The sequence below is a fragment of the Natrix helvetica genome (genome assembly GCF_964273705.1).
Source record: "Natrix helvetica genome assembly, chromosome: Z".
Classification (NCBI taxonomy): Eukaryota; Metazoa; Chordata; class Lepidosauria; order Squamata; family Natricidae; genus Natrix; species Natrix helvetica.
In genome coordinates, this window is record NC_138554.1 from 64339030 (window position 1) to 64360657 (window position 21628).

At 38.9% G+C, this 21628-nt stretch overlaps 1 protein-coding gene across 1 annotated transcript; it reads left to right on the top strand.

Moving 5' to 3' along the window:
* UPP1 (uridine phosphorylase 1) lies at positions 1–11529 on the top strand. The gene is made up of 8 exons (XM_081969994.1): positions 1–103; positions 721–786; positions 1308–1425; positions 6353–6511; positions 7317–7431; positions 7513–7722; positions 8882–9028; positions 9740–11529. The coding sequence occupies exons 2-8, from the start codon at positions 737–739 to the stop codon at positions 9877–9879; spliced, it is 939 nt and encodes a 312-aa protein (XP_081826120.1). The 5' UTR covers positions 1–103; positions 721–736; the 3' UTR covers positions 9880–11529.
* Positions 11530–21628: the final 10099 nt, after the last annotated feature.

Consider the following 21628-nt stretch of genomic DNA (forward strand, 5'->3'; position numbering starts at 1 on the left):
TTTCCACAGGCTTAGAAACGCGTGCGCACGCGCAACTGCCCCGCTTCACTGTACTGGCCGGCGGTCTCCTCCTTTCCTTTCACTACTTTGGGGGCTTTCTCAGGTAAGGATGCTGAGAAGAGGGCCAACAAAAGAAGGGTAGGATGACCGGGCGGGCTGTTTATTCGAGGGTCCCTGGGGCATTTTGTAGGAAAGTAAAAGATTATCTTTTCTAGCTGCTGCACTTCATCCCGAGCCTTTTGCTTTGCCATTACGGCGGCGGGAGACAACAGAGCGAGATCTAGCGCCCACCATGGATGCCCACTATGATATCGCACGGTCGGCTGGCCGGCCCGCCCCATTGATACCAGGGGTAGCCGGCCTGCTATTATGAAGCCCAGATCTGTCCGACTTGTAGGACTGTTTCTCTCCCGCCCTGTTCGATCCGCACCCCACCCAAAAGAAGCCGATCCGCTGAGGAGAAACTGGCGTGCGTGGGATAAAAACCAGGCTGGGAAAGCAACGTGAGGTGTTGACGTGCAGAAAGCGCTGTGCTACTCAATTCTGTTTCATTAACTGTGACTAATCTTATGTGGTTTCTGGGAAAATGTGCTGTTGTGGATAAATTGCATCGTAGCGAAACGTATACAGAGACCGAGTATTTCCAGAAACCTGTTCCTTATTTGCATAATTTGTGTAGTGTTTGGTGCAACTTTCCGTTTCCATTCTTTCCCCACTCAGAGTCTGAGGAAATAGAATGGCTACTAACGATCTGAAGAAAAAGACAGAAGACGAGCAATGTGCAAAGTAAGAATTAAACGGAGTTTAGACACTATATCTCATAAATGAGGAATGGGAGGAAATAATCTCTCTCTCTCTCTCTCTCTCTCTCTCATCCATCATAGAAATAGGTATTCTTAAAAAAATAGGGGTGCAATATATGACAATTACCACTGTGTTTATTATAACAATATTCTTATTTATTGATTTGAATGCAAATTTTTGAGAACTCCAAAATATTCAATTTTTCTCTAATATGTAACAAAATTACTGCTGGACCATAGTTCAATAGGTGGTTGGGCAATTTCCATAAATAAATTTTCTGCAAAAGAATTACATCAAAATGTTTACAATGAGTAAAACTTAATCTGTTTAGTGTCACTGCACAGTAAATAAGGAAATTGATCATACAACGATGTATTGTATTCATGATGATATCAGTGAAATATTTTTTTTCAAGAAGAGATATACTAATTTAGACATTATACTAGCCTTGGTTGAATATAGCTATTTTGAGATTATGAATCTGTTTAACTGTTTATTGATAGAGATGGCAGAGTTTGTGTCCCTAATCCACACCTTAAGAAAATGAAAGATGACATCTTATATCATTTTGCCCTTGGGACTAGTACTCATGATTTTCCTGCCTTATTTGGAGATGTAAAGGTAAGAAAGAAAATAGTTTCTAGACTGTTAAATGAAAGCAATTATTTTCACTTTCCATTCTGCATTCAACTCCTATGAGTGTCTTTCTTTTTTCTTGTGCTATTATATCAGAAATGGTTTGGGATAAAGTTTGGAGAATCAAAAAACGAATAACCTGGAGCCAGAAAAATAGTGGCAAGGGGAGGAGGCTAATTGTTCTCAATTACTTGTATTTTATGTTTCACCAATCATTCTATCAAAGCAGCAGTCTCACCAAGAGATGGGGTGGGGACTTTCTCCAAGAATATAGAGATTTACAGATACCATGTTTCTATATTCAATACTTTGAAGACTTAATCAGAGACTGGCCCTTTGTCTCAGCCCTATTTCTGTGATCTTCCTCCCCAAGTAATAAGAATGCCACCAGATTAGCGAGGTGAAGACAACATGTGATCATCAATTACTGGTAAACTGGAAGTCCTCTTTCTCTCATCAATGGCTATGCTAAATTAGCTGAAATGATCTTGGAATAATAGACATTACTTAATTTTTAATGGGGTCTTTCACTTTCTTCCTGGAGGCCACTAGCCGCATTTCAAAATGCTTTGGAATATGTTTTAAATGATGTTCAAGTAAAATGGATCCCTCCTTACACAGAGTATTCAAATTACAACTGGTCACTTGGAGACAGTTTGAAGTTATGATGGATTTGAAATTCCAGTTGCTGCAGCATTCCCGGGATCACATGCAATTCATCCACCCTTATCACTGACCTCAGAGATACTGTGCCTGCGCTGGCCAGCTGAATTCACCCTTTTTTAAAGCCATTTTTCGCCCTTCCTAGGCTCCAGAGGCTATAAAGCCTCTAGAGCCTGGGGAGGGCGAAAAAAGCATGCAAAAATGGGGGGGGGTCGCCCCTGTAGTGCGTGCATGTGCACTGGGGGGTTGCACATTGCATTATGGGTGCGGCACGCCTGCACACGACCCCCCTGTGCTCCCACCACTTATGGCCCAAAAATGGCCACGTGAGCCAAAAAAGGTTCACCATCGCTGTCCTAAGGCTTCCCTCACCCCGAGGCACCTTGTGCTCTGCTTAATGATCTGTGTGCTTTCTTAATGACTGTAGTGGGGAAAGCAGGGATGGAGATGACTAAGTGAGATAATCACATAGGTGCTTCTCTTAATGACCATTATGATTTGCAACTGTAACGGACAGGGTCCTTTATGTTCTAAGCCAAGAACTACCTATACAGTAAGCTTCTGCATCTGCCAGTTACTACTTCCAAATACTTCTGTCACATTCTTATGCCTTTCTATTGAAGAATGCTTACAATTAAATATCTAGATAACCTGCTTTCAATGTATCGATGGGGAAATATAGTAATAATCTCTTATCAAAATTCTTTATGAATATGCTCAATGGAAAAATAGAATCAGCTACATATATATTGATTTGCTATGTGTTGTGGTCCAGCAGAATCCGGTTGAGCTACTACTGGACGGATAGCAAGGAACCATATGAGTCTGCCCTGGACGATGTGGAGGACCCTGTGCAGGGTTCAGACTCAGAGCAGGGACCAGAGAGGCTGGTTGGCCACCAGGAGGCGCTTGAGGCATGGAGCAGTGGGGAGGATCAAAGGCAGTTTGTCCCTGATGCTAGATTGAGAAGGGCTGAGAAACGGAAGCAGCAACTCCGTAGGCAGACTCACAGAAGATGATTAAGCACAGGTGGTTGTGGATTGGCCCCTCCCAAGAGAGATTATAGGTGAGGCATTGGGAGGGGACATTTGCAGGAAACAACCATTCGAATTAGTTAAGAAAATCTGTCTGTGTATTCTAGCCGTGTCTGCTTGTTTGGACTATCTGCATTGCTTCATTTGAATTATCTGGGTTGCTCTATTGAACATGAGTTGTCTGGGCCCTCAGCCAAAGGATTCGTTATCTCAGTAATTAAACAGTGGCAAACAGCCAAGCCTGTGTTCTGGTTTATTCACAGACATGGAGAGGGGGGTCAGAACAGCTATGTAGTGTTCTTAGAAAATGAATTTAATCATGTCCAATAATAAACCACTTGGGTTAACTTCTTCAAGCAACTCTGTGTTTCCTATTTAAAAGATCTGTATTTCAAGCTTCTAGAATCTAAAAGTGACTAAATGGCACTTTAAAAGCTGAAAAAACATTGGAAGGCATCTCCTAATGGGAAGATCAAGAATTTAGCTTAGGTATGAAAATTTGCTGGGTGATTTGGGACCTATCACTTAGCCCAACTCACTTCACAAGCTGTTATAGGGAAATTAGGGGAATGAAGGAATATTAGGAATGTTTGCCACCTTGAGTTATAAAATTAATAAAGGCAGGATTGATTTATTTTTTAAATGCATGCAATGGAATTAGAAATTGCTGAATTAAAAACAACTCACTGGTACATTTACTTTCTATTATGAATGGGGCTTTTATAAAATACACTTTATATTTTGACTTTGTTCTTTGATTTTTGATTATATAAAAATAAATGCATGAAAATGCATAAAAATGGAGTCCGGTATCTGTAGTAGAGTAGAGACCTAAGCAATGTAGATTTTGGTTGAATTGTTTAGTCATGAAGAAAAACCTATATAGTTGCCAGAAATAAAAAGCAACAACTTGGTAATACGTAATCTATCAAATCAGTCAGTTGTTCAGTTGCTTTTGTCATGCAATAGATATAATTTTACTAGCATTATCTGTCAGTAACTACTACTTGTAAATGCATTGTCATCTCTTTTTTGATTGTCTTTAATTTTTCCAAGTGTTGGAATCTTCTCAATTATTCTTGCCTTAAATATTCAGAATAATTAGGTTTCAGTTTCAATACCAATCCTCCCAGTGAGCAATCTTCTCTACAATATATTCCAAATATTTAAATAAATTAATGTGGCAGTATAGAGCTTTGGTGCAATCAGTCTCAATCTAATTTTGAGTTCCTCTAAATTATAAATTTTAAAACCTAATTTCTCCTGATAGTGTAGTCAACTGTGAGCAGCATCGCCAAGGATGAAATATGGTAGATGGTGTTATCTACAAAATCTGGGAGACACACACACAGGTTGCTACCTAACTTCCTTGTTCTATGTGAATTGAAAACCACACTTTGGAAAACCTATTGACCAAGTACTATATTTTTCTGTGTATAAGACACCCCATGTATAAGATGCCTCCTTGTTTCATGTAGTTTCTTGTAGTAAGCACACTATAAGTCATCACTATACAGAAGTCATCTTGTTAGAGTGCGTAATACAACAAGAACAGGAAATGCATCACAGGAACAATAGAGATGAAACCTAGAGTGGTAATGTAATAAAGGAAACAACTACAATAAAGAGGAATGATAGAGCTGCATATAAGATAGAGGCTCAGTCAGCATGTGCGGCCTTCTTCCCAGCCTCCTGTGTATAAGACACACCTCAATTTTGAAATAAATATTTTAAAGAAAAAGTGTCATACACAAAAAAATATGATATATATCGGGTGGCTTTTAACCGGTATGGACCGATACGGCCGTACCGCATGGTGAAATTTAGTGTGCCTTCCCGTACCCGTTGGTCAGGAGGGCCTGGACCGGAACACTCCCTCCCCTTGTTCATTCTTTCACTCACCCCGCCCATCCTCACCATGCTGCCAAAGGGTTCTCAGAAGAAGAACTAGAAGAAGAAAGAACTGGTGAGTGGCTGTGGCTGGTGTGGGGAGGATGTTAGGGAAGAGGGAAGAGGCAGAGAGGGGCTGCTAGAAGAGTGTGTGCGTGTGCACAGGCTGTGGGTTTTAAAAAACATCTGAGTGAATCCAGGAAGAGGCATAGGGGTAGGAAGATGCTATAGGAACACACGCTTCCAGCCCCTCTGCCTCTTCCCTCTTCCTGGATTCACTCAGACATTTTTAAAACTCACAGCCTGTGCATACGCACACACTTCCAGCCCCTCTGCCTCTTCCCTATTCCTGGATTCACTCAGACATTTTTTAAAACTCACAGCCTGTACACAGCACACACACTTCCAGACCTTCTGCCTCTTCCTGGATTCACTCAGACGTTTTGAAAACTCACAGCCTGTGCATATGCACACACTGTTCCACTCTTTTAAAAACATCTGAGTGAATCCAGGAAGAGGGAAGAGGCAGAGGGGATAGAAATGTGTGTGCTGTGCATACGCTGTGAGTTTTAAAAACATCTGAGTGAATCCAGGAAGAGGGAAGAGGCAGAGGGGCTGGAGGTGTGTGCTGTGCACAGGTTGTGAGTTTTAAAAATGTTTGAGTGAATCCAGGATGAGGGAAGAGGCAGAAGGGCTGAAAGAGTGTATGCTGTGCACAAGCTGTGAGTTTTTAAAACTTCGAGTGAATCCAGGAAGAAGGAAGAGGCTGAGGGCTGGAAGTGTGTGTGTAAGGTGGTCAGTAATGTTGAAGACCAACAAGGACAGCCATATTTCCTCTGTAAGTAGCTGTTTTATTGTTTTGTGTACTTATTTTATTCTTATTTAAGTAGTAAGTGCACAAAATAATAAATTTCCTTTTTTATATATCTTCTTTTTGTAGGTCATTCTTTGGGGCAAATAATTCAGTGACATCGACTTGGCCACTCCCACCCAGTCACATGCCTGCCAAGCTACTCCCACCCAGTCACATGACCACCAAGCCATTCCCACCCAGTAAAATGACCACCAAGCCATTCCCACAAAATAGGCCACACCTATAGAATAGATTCTAAAAAAAATTGAAACCCACCACTGGTATGTATTCTAATCTTACATACAAAATTTTCCTATAATAAACACTTGAAGACATTAATGCTGCATAGTAGGGCAACATCTAGAAATAATTTTAGTTCAGGTAGGTTTTGAAACCATCATTTTTAATATCAATGTAGATTGAAAGGATAATTTTTTCTAAGAATGTGTTTTATTTATTTAATTCTGCTTAGTTTGTATGTGTTGGAGGAAGTCCTTCACGGATGAAAACTTTTATTACCTACATTGCTGAACTGCTGGATATTGGTAACCCTGGTTATGACTATCCCAATATATGTGCTGGAACAGATCGGTATGCAATGTACAAAGCAGGACCTGTACTGTCAGTCAGTGTAAGTACAGTATAATATATATATTAAAAACAAAATACTGTATATATGGAAAAATATATGAAAAAAAGATACAGAGGTCTGTGATTTTAAACATTTTTATTTGGACTAATTAGAATGTTTCATATACAGTTCTCTCCATTTATCATATGATTTGAGCTCCATTATCATTTCAAAGAAGGACTTCGGTAGAATGTTTGTCTTGGTCTTGTTTGTTTTTTTTTAACTTTTATAGTCTTTCTTTTTATCCACAACTGCATTATGGTTAACAATTAAGCAAATATTTTCACAGTCCAATTCATTTATTTTATTATATATTTTTCTGTAGAATTTGTGTTGGTTCTGGTTTGGTGCATATATTACTATTAGCAGAGTCGGTTTTTGTGTTATTTCCAAATTGATCATTAAAATCCTATCGTCTTCATCAGCAAAGATTTATTTAGACTTTATTCTTTTTTTAATATATGGTGAGTGGCTATGTCCATCAAATCATGTCAAAAGGTTCGTATCTAGCACACATTTCAGGTAAGCCCAAAGCCACTTAGTTTGCAAACCCTTCAGCCAATGCCAGATGAGAGGACCCTGCTGTAGAACACTGGCTACTTAGAGTGCTTTGTTAAGAGGTTCCTGATAAATATATTATTTTTTATTCAGCAAAAATGTTCAGTTTCTATAAGTAATGGAGAATAATCTGTCATGCTGTTTAACTCCTCTATAAATATGCATACACATTCATACACAAACAGAAAATATGAAATGATAAATAAATATTCATAGTATTCCTCCCCCTCCCATTTTTAAATTTCAGCATGGAATGGGAATCCCTTCAATTGCCATTATGTTGCATGAACTCATCAAGCTGCTGCATCATGCCAAATGCTGCAATGTAACCATTATCCGTATTGGCACATCTGGTGGAATAGGTATTTCTATTGTTATTTCTTTAAAGTAAACAGGTGATTGATTTATATTATCATCAAATACAAATCATATTTATAATGTAGGTTTGACACCAGGCTCCGTGGTGATCACAAAGCAAGCTGTAGATGCTACCTTCAAGCCACAGTTCGAACAGATTATTTTGGGGAAGTCTGTCATTCGTAGTACACACTTAGATGAAAAATTAAATGAAGACCTTATGGAGTGTGCCAAGGAACTTGATCAGTTCAACACAGTTATTGGAAACACATTGTGCACTCTGGATTTCTATGAAGGTAACACTAATTGAATAATACCTTGTACATAGCAAACAAAATTTCAATATGAATAAGCAGATGATGAAGTAAAACATACTTTTCTTAACATTAAATAAGAAATAAACAAGCATGAAGAAAAATGTATATGTAAACTCAAGATGTAATTGAATGCTTTTGCACAAAAAATGGGAAAAGACTCGAATGGAGCCTACCTATATATATTTTGGGGGGGGGGGTGGAATTTCATCCAAGTGTATTCTAATCTTCAAAAGTTGATTTACCTCATAGTAATATTTACTTGGTTCTGATCAGGTGATCCTTTTTAAATCTATTTAAACTGATTTGTTATTTTTAATTTTCTATTTTGATGATAGGTAAGATTGCTTGAATTTAAAATGACTTCTCTTCTTAATTGCATGGATGCCACAAATTTAACATTTGAACTATAGGCATACATAAGGTATCACATTGTGACTTGCACCGAACTAATAATTATTAAGGTATCTTAAGATCGTGAGGTCATGATATGAATTACATAGTTTAGTTATAGAATCCAAACCACTCAAATCGAACAGTATAACACATTAGGAAAATTTTCCCAACTTTTATTCTTCCATTGCAGATTAAGCATTATTAATTATTGTGACAGCATCTGATTGAGGCAGAAAAGCAGGAAAAAATAGAAAATGCATGTGGGAGGGAGGAGGTTTTGTGAATGCAGAGGTCAGCAAGGAGCTCTGTATTGTGTTCATTGGTCTTAAAGTAGCAGAGAAAGAATAAATCCTGGGTTAAAAAAACAATTCCAGAGAAAACTAAATATAAAAATCACTAAGGAAAAGGGCAGAAATTGGGACTAATGTGAATGCGTGTACAAAAAAATAGATTCCCAGAACTACCAAATATGCTTTGTTTAGGATTTACTGTAGCTTAAAAGTTACTAGAATATATAGATATCTGTTCATATCTATTTACATATATATAAATCATTTCTCCAATTTCAATCTTTCTGGCTAAATAATTCCAGATACATTTATTATCTTGATCTGACCTGTTCCCCCTTGCAATTATTTTCCTCTTCTCAAGGTGAATCTTTAGTGGACCTTTAGTTACCTGTTCAGGACCTTATTGCAGAGATGTATATTTTACATCTTTAATGACATGTGTCGTGTATTTGTAGGTCAAGCTCGCCTTGATGGTGCCATCTGCACATATACTGAAGAAGAGAAACTGCAATATTTGAAGGAAGCTCACAAGACTGGAGTAAGAAATATTGAGATGGAATCTTCTGTTTTTGCAGCTATGTGCAATCTTAGTGGCCTCAAAGGTAACTGCATGTACTGTATATAATGTTATTTAATCCACTAACTTTAATTTTAACATACTTAAGAGTTTTTAATATAAGTAGGAGTAATAGAATAATACAGGGACGCGGTGGCTCAGTAGCTAAGATGCTGAGCTTGTCGATCAGAAAGATTGGCAGTTCAGCGGTTTGAATCCCTAGCATCGCATAATGGAGTGAGCTCCATTACTTGTCCCAGCTTCTGCCAACCTAGCAGTTCAAAAGCATGTAAAAATGCAAGTAGAAAAATAGGGACCACCTTTGGTGGGAAAGTAACAGTGTTTCATGTGCCTTCGGCGTTTAGTCATGCCGGAGACCACGGAGACATCTTCGGACAGCGCTGGCTCTTCGGCTTTGAAATGGAGATGAGCACCGCCCCCTTTACCTTTAATAGAATATTGGTATTCAGGGAAGGCAATCTGACTTAGTATTGCTTTCCACCTCCACATGTTCTGTTACAAGAATGGACCATGACTTATTCTGATCCCTACTATTGTCAACTGAATTGCATCTCCCTTAAATGGTTTCTCCCCAATAGGAAGTAAAAATGTTAATAAAAACTTAAAAATAAGAAAGAAAATAAATATTTTTTCTCAGTAAATGTGAATGATGATGATTATTTTATATATTATTAAATTATTATTTTTCAACAATTTGGGAAGAAAATAACATTGATATTGTTTTGTAAATGTTAAGGTGCTGTAGTATGCGTAACATTGCTGAACAGACTTGAAGGCGATCAGATCTCTACACCTCATGATGTTTTGAAGGAGTATCAGACAAGACCACAGAAGCTGGTGGGACAGCTGATTAAAAAACATCTTGGGAAAAAGTGATTTTCTGTACTATATATTTCTAGGAACTTTCCTTTTACTTGAATTCTTGTTTAAAATGTTTCATTGGTATCATAACCTACAATCCTATGTACACTTCTCCTTTAAAAAGAATTGAACTATTTTTGAATTATATGTATGTACTCATGCTTGCATGTATATATACATGTACATACCCTAATTAACAGCAGTTTATTAATTTGCGCGTGTGTGCATACACACACACTTATACATACACGTGTATATGTGTATGTATATACATATAGTTACATACAGTGATGGGTTCCTAGTGGTTTGGGGGCCTGTGTCGCTGGAACAGGTAGCGGCCCAGGCCTGCCACACCCCCGAACCAGTTCCCCGGTTGGTGCAGCCATCTTGTTTTTCAGTTCTGTGCATGCTCAGAACAATTTTAATTGCACTGCTCATGCGTGCGCATCACACGCACACAAAGCGCGCACATGAGCAAACCAGCATTAGTGACACCCGGAACCCACCTGGATACGTGTGTGTGTGTGTGTGTGTGTGTGTACACACACTCATATACACACTGCTGTTAAGTACATTAAGTGTATTAGAAAATGTTTTAATTAACTCTTATTATTTTCCATGATAAAATCTATTATTAAGAGCTATGGTGGCACAATGGTTAGAATGCAGGATACTTCTGCTAACTACCGGCAGTTCAAATCTCACCGGTTCAGGGTTGACTCAGCCTTCCATCCTTCCAAGGTCAGTAAAATGAGGATCCAGATTGTTGGGGGAATATGCTGACTCTGTAAACTATTTAGAGAGTGCTGTAAAGCACTATGAAGCGGTATATAAATCTAAGTGCTATTACCATTAAAGCAAAGTTCTAGTGCTACTTAAAATGTATGTCCAAAATATTGGGTAAATTAAGCTTGGAAGCTGACAAGATTTATTAAATCCATGGCAATCATTAGTCCATTAATTTTTTAATGACTTACAGTCTTAAGACTGTAAACATTTTCATACTTATTTGGGCATCGGATTGCATAAGATTATGCTTTGTAGGCCCTTCCTTTTTTATTTTTCAAGTCCTAAAAATAAGAAATTGATTTCAGATTTTGTTATGTAGTTAAGAGAAAACAAGGGATTGCATTCAAATAGATGCTCAACTTTAACCCATTCTAGGATAGACTATATATTGCAGTTTTGAAATGCTGTGCTTTTACCTTGGACCTGTTTGACTACTTTAGGACTAGGTGTCATCTTCTTTCCACCAAATTAGTTTTACAACATTGTTTTTAGACTAAAAGGAAGGGGAATGCCTTATACTTTGCAATCAGTTCTCAAAGAAAACTTTGAACATAAATGTTACACTGAAGATATGCATCACAATAACTCTGCAGAAACAGCATTCTGACTGGATAATTATGAAGAATATACTTATGCTTACTCTGTATATAAAATATATAAAAATTCTTCAATGTATAAAATATATGACAAAAAGGAAGTCTGGAAAGTTGGTCTTTTATAAATTTGAATAATGAATCTCTACTCCTTATGTTTTTGCTAGTCATAGAGAAAAGTGATGAATAAGAAAACATACATTATAACTCAGAATGCTCCTAGCAAGCATTAACTGGTATGAATCTGATTCAAACATTCCATTTATAAGTCAATTTACAATTACTTAAATAAATAAATAATAAATAAATAAATAAATAATAAATAAATAAATAAATAAATTATATATGTTTAAATTACTTTATATATATATATATATATATATATATATATATATATATATATATATATATATATATATATATATATATATATATATATATATATATATATATATATATATATATATATATATATATATATATATATATATATATATATATATATATATATATATATATATATATATATATATATATATATATATATTTTTTTAAAATAAATATGTTACAAAATTAAAAAGTTCCATTTGCATTTGAGGTTATTGCCTGTCTTCAGTTTGATCCTTGATGTTCAGAGCTTGCTTGTTTTCTTGCAGATGTTTCATTACCCAAATTAGGTAACATCATCAGTGCTAGTAAGGGTTTGCACTCAGTTTATATTCTAGTAGCTTGCCCTGTCAGTGTTGGTGGTCTTTGAGGTTCTTTGGTTGGGCTGTTTACCCTTGGCTTCTCTGGCAATTTCTTGATTGGGGTATTATTTACTTGATTGTTGGTCTAAGACAGTGTTGGCGAACCTTTCAGCACCAAATGCACGCAGAGCCACCTCTCCGGGCACACCAGCCATTGCCCGTTGCTCTTCCGGGTTCCAGCGCACACACAGACACCAGCCAGATGGTCTTGTGCCATAGGTTTGCCACCACAGGTCTAAGGTTAACCTTGGAGTTAATCTATGCTTATCTAGATGCTTTGATGTTTTTGTTTCCTTTTGGGCATGTTGTTTCCTGCATAGTATATAAATATTGTTTTTATCTATGTGTATTGGTGGCCAGGGTGGATTTGATTTAAATCAGGTCAATTTAAATCATGATTTAAATCAGCAGTAAAAAGGCTTGATTTAAACCAACTCAATTTAAATCACAATTTTTAAACAGCAACTGTCATCTCTGTCCTGCAGTGGCTTCTCCTCTGACCTGCTGTTTACTCACCGACAGTCCCATTTACTTTAATGGGATGGCTGGTGTTGCGGCAGTAACAAGGTAAGGAATGTGCTGGGCAGCAGTGAGTGAATACCCGCTAGCAGGTGCTGCCATGATGGATCTGAAATGACAGGTGCTCTTTAAATATAAAGCCTCATTCTTGCTGGTAGTTAGAATCTTTAATATTATTATTTGCAAGAAAATAATAATGAAGGTTTCCTATTTAGCTTGCAGAGCTTGGATTCATTGAATGAGTTTACCAAAAATGTAAATATTGCAGAATATACAGTCTCATGCTACATACAACTAAGCTCTATTTCATGCTGAATAAACTAAATTATTAATATATCTTAAATGGAAAACTGTCTTTAGATAGAGTTTTATTCCAAAAGCATTTTATTAAAATAAATTTGATAAAAATAATCTGATTTAAATTTTTAAAAATCTGATTTTTTTAAAAAAAAGATTTTTATGCACCTTTTTGATGACTAATTTGTTGGAGTGCCAGGCTTCTAGAAATTCCCTAGCATTTTTGAACTTGGCTTGATCTAGAATGATCACAATTTCCCAATTGAAACTGATTAAGTCTGTCCATGTGTTGTGAAATTAAACAATTTTCATGTCTTCTGTTTTTCCTACATAAAAAAACAGTTGCAGTCATTGCACTGTATGTTGTAGTTGACTCCTGTTTTTTTCTTTCTTTCTGGGGCTACTGCATCTTTTGGTTTACTTAGAATATTTTGAAGAGAGGGAGAAGAAAGTGACAAATATGGTGTATGGAGAGCAGAAGAGCCAATAATTGTTTTTGGGAGTTGATGATAAGATGAATTGATGTAAACATTTAATAACACAATACAATGTTGGCTATGTAATAGTATACATGTGGTGATATGTTATGAAAATGAAAAAATAAAAAACTTTATATAGAAAAAAATAAAAAAGAATATTTTGAACTGGCTTTTGTGCTACTCCGATTCCATGTGGCTGTAATAGTCTGTTAGTGGATTCTAGGATGTTTTTGATGTATGGCAGTATTATTCATTTAATTATGGTTTGTGTTGTGGAGTGTTAAGTTGAGTGATCAGGCATCTTTTGATAAAGTTGCATTTTGCTGGAGTATGTTATACAGGTGCTCTGTTTTCTTTTTCTGTTATTCAGGATTGCTGCAGTACGTTTGTGCTCATCTAAATAAAGTTCTGACGCAGCTTCTCTCATGGAAGGTTGGGTTGTTGATTTGGTAGTGCAGTACTTAGTTGGTGAGGGAGTTTTTCTGTATATTTGTGCTTCTGGTTTGACACTGTGGTCTCTGCTGATCAGGATGTTCATGAAGGATAGCGAGCTGTTTTATTCTTCTCTAGTAAACTGAAGATGTTATTGATGTTTCTGTGGATGTTCTCTGATCCTTTTTTATTATGGCAAAGGTGTATTATACATATCTGATTCATATTTTGGGCTGTATTTATGGAAGTGGTATGGCTTCTAGATGTTGCATAATGACCTCTGCTATAAGTTCCACACATGGTTAACCCCTAGGTATTTCTTTAACTTGTTGGTAACTTTATCCATCAAATTGGAAATATGTGGTTAGGCAGAGGTTTATGAGATCTATAATTCTGGGCATTTTAATCTTCATGTATATAATGAAGTCAGGCTATGGAGCAATGTGATCATAGATTCTGTGGCTAAGTCCAGATCTAGGGATATGAACAGTGTTGGGACATCAAATGAGATCTTGATTTCAAGTAAATCAAGTAAACAATACCACAATCAAGGAACTGCCAAAGAAGCCAACAGTAAACAGCCAATAAACAGTAAACAGCCCAACCAAAGCATCTCTAAGATTACCCCTCACCCTCCTACAACATTGACAAGGCAAGCCACTAGAATATAAACTGACAGCAAAACCCTGTCCTTACTTGTATTGATGATGTTACCTAGTTAGGATAATGAAATGTCTGTAAGAAAATAATCAAGCTCAGAGAATACCAAGGACTCCTCATTTCAATCTTGAGCTACAAATATTTTCCTTTATTGGAAACTAAAGTACATGATTTTAACTAATACAAATGTTCATCCTTGCTGTTGATCTAGTATAACTTAATTTTAGATTTAAATACCAGTGAAAACTTAATTTATTTCTTTATGACTTTTATTGTAACAATCTTTTTACAATGGTATTTAGTTTCCTGCTGTTCTATTGCTTGAACTTTATTTTTATGTTATGATTTAGGCAGCTCTAAGAACTGTGGTTGAAAGTAACAAATATATATTTAAAATAAATAGATGCTTTAGAAAGCTGAATGTATTGACCATTCCATATTTATTTTCTAACTCAAACATGATTTTTTTCTGGACAGGTTTAACATCCAGGTAAAAGCTTTAAGCTTAGGCTTATATCCTCCCTTTATTAATCAAACACAAATGTTAATGGGAACTTCCCAAACAGTTTAGAATATTTAGTGCAATATACTGGGAAAATAAATTCTACAAATTAATTAAATGCCCTGTGAGAGTTTGAAGTTCACATCTACCTGTTCCACTAAAACTTTCAATTTTAAACTCTAAGAAAAACAATTTCCATGTTATTATACTCTAGGTAAAACATCTTCCTTAATGCAAGGTAAAACATGGATGCTTTCATAAATGGAAAAAATACTTTGTCAGTTTTTCTTTTCCCACAGAACATCTTACTTCTAAGTCAGAAACAGACCAGGGCTATCTAAAATAGTGTTCAATCACTTCCGTGTAGTTTCAACAACTTTGGTTTAGCCTTCATGTTGTGACTTGCCATGACACCAGATGCAATCAACCCCCCCCCCCCAACAACAACAACACTTTGAGATAGATGGGGCCAAGAGAGAGGCTTTCCAAAATAATGCAGTAAACGTCGTTAGTTATGGATGTTATTCATCCCAGACAATGATGGGAAAGCAAGTTAGTCAGTCTGCAAAGGTCAGTGTCCTCCCTCCTCTGATGCAAATCCTTGACCGTTCATATCTGAAGCGTCTACCATGCCTACTCTTCCAATAGAGAAAGTGAAGTCATAGACAGTTGAGGGAGAAGATCACAATCCATGCCAAATAAAGTCAGACTTAGGTTCCCTTTCAATCACAGGAAGCTTTTTATCCTAGGAATTAATCCTGTAAAAGCTTTTCCATTGTAAATGATTCAACCAGCTACAAAAAACAGTGAAGACAGGGCTTTTTCCTAGGTACTGGGACTCGACACTTGCATGAGATGATTGGTGGATGATTGTGGGTTTTACAGGGGCCCTAACAATGGTCTTTATACACAAAGTTCTTTCTGGCAGCTGTCATTTGAAGGAAATGCACTTGATCTTAGCTGGGGCACAATCTATTATTCTCCAGTTAGAATTGGAGATCATGCTCTGGCTCATAGAGTTGAATAAGCTGGTCTGGAAAGTTTCAGAAATAACTCATAAATCTCACTGATTGGACTCATACTGTCAGCAACCCAGCTGAATCATTGTAGTCCTAAATTCATAGAGATAGCATGCTGGACGACGCTTTTTTAGGAATAACAAATATCTTCAGTTCAAAGTTAAAGATTATGACAAAGTGGAGCAAGTGTTGGCAAGTAGCAAGCAATGGAGGAAAATCCAGTAATTGTATTATTGTGTCAACAGTCCAGCTGAATCATTGTGATATTGCAGTCACACCTTGCATCTTTTCCTGCTTAAAAGGAGTAATGAACATTGTGGCCATTTCCTGTACTCAGAGTTAAACTTAGAGCAACAAAGCCAACTATTTTTTTTTCTTTTTTGACCACTTATAAACTTATAGCTGGTTCCACTGAGTATCTTTTAAAGCAGGGTATCAGCAGCTTGGATGAGGAAAGTCTTAGTTGATTGCAGTGAGTATAAAGTGATAATATATTTTATATAAGAGCTGGTTTGCTCTAGTGGTTAAAGCAAAAAGCTAGCAAAGAAGAGACTGTTTTAAATTTAAATTATTTATTATTATTTTAAATTATTTAAATTTAAAAAATAATAATATAATAGATGATAGTAAAATATTGCATCCTTTTCTACGGACATAAATGCAAACACTTCCCAAATATGTGTTCCCAATATGTTAACCAATATGTTTCAATTGATATGTCCTATATTGTGAAGGAGGGATACTATTTGTTCTATTTGAAATCAGGCTGGGATTGTTATTATTTTTTTGATGGAATATATCAGAATGCCAGGTAATTAACATAGAACAGCACTTCTACATTAAGTGACACTGACTTTTTGCTTTCTGAATAGTCTGACTGATTCATCATCCCACTGCTGCGGGGAGTGTTCCATTATTTTTCCTTTCAGTTGAGAGTCAACGTGCCTGCCAGCATGTACAACTCTGCCTAAGAAACTGCATCTGCAGTTATTTCCTTCAGTTACTCACAGGTGCGGCTTATCCACCCATGTAATGCTGGGCATAAGAAAGGTCAGCACCTGCTGCTGGAAATAATTCACAAGAATATGATAAGGATAGCGAATAGAGGTTAGCAATCTCAATAAATGGCTGGAAGATTATCTGTGAGGTGATCATGTTTTAGATAAGTAAATGCTGGAAGTGGAGAGTGAGGTGTATTGCCACTCTGAAGCCCCTCCCACAAGCCATGAACAAGGAAGCAAAAATTACAGAGATAAGGAATGTTTAGTGTCAAGATTAGGAGTAAGATATAGAAAATTATATTATTTATACTTATATTTTTATAGTTGAAAATAAAGAAGACCTGGAAAAATTGATCTGAAAAATCAAGGAAGGATGAAAATGAAAAATTAGGATTGAGTCTAATTTTCAAGAAAACACAGCTGCAGATGGACATGAGATGTTTAAAATCAACAATGAAGAAATTGAATTAGTTCAAGAATTTATTTATTTATTGTTCACAATGGCCATTCTACACCTGAAATCAAGCGCAGGATAACCTTAGGCTCACTATAATGATGTATGGGTATGAGGTCTTGACACTAAGAATGGCTGATTGAAGAAAAATTAATGCCTTGGACAGTCAGAGCAACCAACAGAGAGGTGCCGAATTGTATAAAACTAGAACCATCACTAGAAGCAAAAATTACAAGACTATGCTTGATTTACTTTGGCCACATCATGCATGCAAATTCATTGGAGGTGTCAATGATGCTGTGAATGGTTAGTGGATCAAGAAGGTCAAGCAAAGAACTAGATAACATCAAAGCCAATAACAAAAATCCAACATCCAATAACTGAAAAAAGCTGTGCTTGACATGGTAGCATGGTGCACTTGCCTATAAACTTGCCAAAGTCAAACATGACTGAACCTGACTGACTTTAACTTACCCTTATATCAACTGGGAGACAAACTGCAGCAAGTGAGAGATTAAACAGATTCCTAACTAACCTCGCTGAGAATCTTGTCATCCAATACGAATACTTTTAGGAGGGAACTAGAGGAAAAGCTATACTGGACCTGATTCTTACTAATAGAGAAGTGGTAGAGGTGAAATTGCCAGAATTTTGGCCAACAGTCACGTCATATTAGAATTCAACATAATACAAACAGAAGCAATAGAATAAAATCCAACCAGTACTACTTGGTCAGCTAGAAAAAAGTGGGATAGATAGCATCACCATCAGATGGATTTGTAACTGGCTGACAAAGCATACTCAATGAGTAGTCCTTAACGTTACTACATCTGCATGAAGGGAACTATAAAGTTCCATCTTAGGTCCAATACTCTTCAATATCTTCATAAATGACTTAGAAGAGGGAATAGAAGGGGAACTTATCAAATTTGCAGATGATATCAAGCTGGCAGGAATAGCAAAAACCCTAGATGGTAGGCTCAAGATCCAGATCGAGTTCAACAGATTTGAACACTGGGCCCTAATTAACAAAATGAAATTCAATGTAGGGAAAAGTAAAGACTTTCACAGGCAAGAAAAACCAAAAGTACTTATATAGACTGGGTGAAACAAGGCTTAATAGCAGTAACTGTGAGAAGGATCTTAGAGTCTTAGTGGACAACCAATTAAAAATGAGTCAATAGTATGCAGTGGCAGCCAAAAAAGCCAATGCAATCCTAAATTACATTAACAGAGGGATTCAATCAAGATCATGTGAGGTACTAATACCACTCTCTAAAGCCTTAGTAAGACCACACCAAAAACAATGCATCCAGTTTTGGTCACCACAATATAAAAAAGATGTTGAGACTATAGAAAGAGTGCAGAGAAGAGCAAGATGATTAGGGAACCGGAGGCTAAAACATGTGAAGAATGTTACAGGAACTGGGCATGGCTAGTCTAGTGAACAGAAGGACCAGAAGAGACATGATAGTAGTGTTCCAGTATCTGAGGGGTTGTCACAGAGAGGAGGGGGTATCCTATTTCCCAAAGCATCTGAAGGCCAGACAAAGAATAATGCGTGGAAACTGATTAAGGAGAGATTCAACCTAGAAATGAGAAATTTTTGGACAGTGAGAATAATCAACCAATGGAACAGTTACCATATTTTTCGGAGTATAAGATGCACCTTTTTCCCCCCAAAAAGAGGGTGAAAATCTGGGTGCATCTTATACTCCAAATGTAGCTCCCCCCACCCACTCTGCAGGTCACATTGTCAAGTGGTTCCATGAGGCGGGGATCCTCACTTTCACATGGAGCCCTGATTCCCAAAGCAGCCTGTGGAATTGCATTCAAAGCCTTTTCAATGAAAGCGTATTTGAGTTGTAGTGCCACGATCCCCTCCCTGATTCCAAAAAGGGAACTTGCAGAGGCCAAAAAAGTGCATCGTGTTTCAGGTGGCAGGTGGTTCCAGCAAATGCTGCCACCTGAATATGCTTTCCTTCCCAGTTCCCTGGTGCTCATCGCAGAGCCATGCACCCTCCTCCTCCTCTACAGACTCTGCCTTTTTTTTTCTCCTGGCCAGCACCATCAGTCGGGAGAGGCAGGAAGAAAAGTGAGAGGGAAGTGTGGTCGGGCAAGGGCGTAGGAGCCGGGCACGGACATAAGGCAGGCAGATCAGAGGCAGCCGGTCAATTGATGGCTTGCCAACTTGGCTGTTGACCACCCAGAGTGCGCAGGCAGCAAAGGAAACCCGGGTCATGGCCACTGCTGCCTTCTGCCTATGTCCTTTGAGGTGGCTGAGTAGCAACAACAGTGAGGAGAGCACAGACCTCCTGAGCTGCGGGAAGCAGCTGCCAGCAATACCCTCAGGGCATTGCGAGCGGGGAGGGCTCAGTCCCCTCAGGAGTTGCCAAGTGCTTGCTGCCCCTCTGACACCTGTCAAGCCTCCTTCCACCACAGACTCACATTCTCTTTTTAGCTGGCCAGATCTGCCACCTGAAACGGATCTGGCCAGCTGAAAAGGAAATGTGAGTCTGCAGAAGACAAAAGAGCCGTGCGCCCTTCTCCTCTTTCTTTCTACCACTTTTAGGGAGTCCGTGGGCAGAGATCAAGCGGGGGCAGCCAAAGTATCCCAGCTTGGTTTTCCAGGATGACCCAAGGTGCAGAGAGATGGCCTGGAGACCAGGAACTTCTCCCAAAGATCTTGCCATGCACGTCTTTCAGGCCCTTCCTCCGTTCTGGTCCCTGGAGAAAGCAGCGATGCTGGCGTGGGCCCTGCTCCGGCTAGGAAGCCCCAAGCCCGACTCTCCTCCCTGAAAGGCCACAAGAGGACTTGCTAACTTGGTGCACCCATTCAGGTGCTGCAGGCCCGAAGTGAGTGCAGCAGCGCGTGACCCAGTTGCTGGTCCTGCCTGCCAGGGAAGGGGCACAGCGGAACTCAGCCATCAATGTAGGGCAGGCAGCCGCTTCTTGGAGCCCACTGCCCACACCCCTAAAGTGTTGCTGCCAGTGACCACGGTTTCACGCCCTCTCTCCCGGTTAACAGCTGACAGGAGAGTAGAGGCAGCATGCCGGGTGAAGTTTCTTCTGCCGGGTCCCAGGCCTGGAAGGTGCCTTCACCACCCCCACCCCAACGAGCAAGGGGAGGGGAGAATCTAGCAGCACCCGGGGTACATCTTCACCGCTGGCTGGGATGCAGGGCACCCCATCCCCTGCCCCACCTGCCACCCCCAAATTGTGCCCCACTGCAAAATGCACATCTAAATAGAATCTGGCAGCTCTGTTGCATCTCTCAGCCAGTCTTTGCAGGGAAAACCTTGAGCAATAAAGAAAAACTTCATGAGAAGTTTTTCTTTACTGTGCAAGATGTTTCCCTGCATAGAGCAGTCAAGAGAGAGAAGCGGTGGAGCTGCCAGGCTCAAGTAAGATGTGCGCCCCACCCCACCCCATCTCGTGCCCCACCTGTCACCCCCATGGCAGTTCCCTGGGCTGCTTCAGGAATCAGATTCCAACCGAGGTAGCAAAGACATTAGTCATGAATACTGAAGGATGCTGCTGGGAAAGAGACAGAAAGGTTTTTTTCCTGATTTCTTCCCCCAAAATTAAGGTCTTATATTTCAGTTTTGTCAGAGCTCCCACCAGAGCTTACACCAGAGCTCCCACCATGGCTGAAGGTACAGTGCTTGGGTTGGAGGCTGTGGACTTGAAGGAGTCTGCTGTGGCAACTGATACAACTGTGCTGGAGGCTGTGTCAGGACCAGCAGGAGAGACACCAGATGTAAGTCTAAGGACCACTTGGTGGCATGGAAGCCTACAGCAGAACCTCTAGAGGCCAATGCGGGGCAAACCCATGCAGGAATGATAGGAAATTGGTGTCTGGGCTCATCAGTGGTTCAGGACCACAGAGGCTTCCCATCGCATGCTCCCCCTTCTGGAACCCATTTCACCCAATGGCGTGAAAGGCGCAGCTTAGACAGCTATTGGAGTTACTCCACTGTGTTGGGCAGCCAAGCCCTACAGATGCTGCAGGAAATGTTTGGGGCAGTGGGCTTCTGAGATAATGGATGTGGCAGTGATTGGTGAGATATTGCAGCAGGATCCCTGGAACATGGACCCTGACAGGCAGGGGGAGTCGTTGGACAGTCTAGGACAACCAGTCCAGAACGGTATGGTGCCCAAGGGGCCGCAAGAGTAGGAGATCAGCAGCCCAAACTAGGGGTACTCCAAGCTACCCGGGACACCTACAGGTGACGAGCGGCACGAGAGAACTTATGCACCCCACACTCTC

Coding starts and splice junctions, on each gene's coding strand:
- UPP1 (XM_081969994.1), top strand. CDS start 737: ATGGCTACTAACGATCTGAAGAAAAAGACAGAAGACGAGCAATGTGCA. Junction 787..1,307: donor GAAGACGAGCAATGTGCAAA/GTAAGAATTAAA, acceptor GTTTATTGATAG/AGATGGCAGAGTTTGTGTCC. Junction 7,432..7,512: donor TGGCACATCTGGTGGAATAG/GTATTTCTATTG, acceptor TTTATAATGTAG/GTTTGACACCAGGCTCCGTG.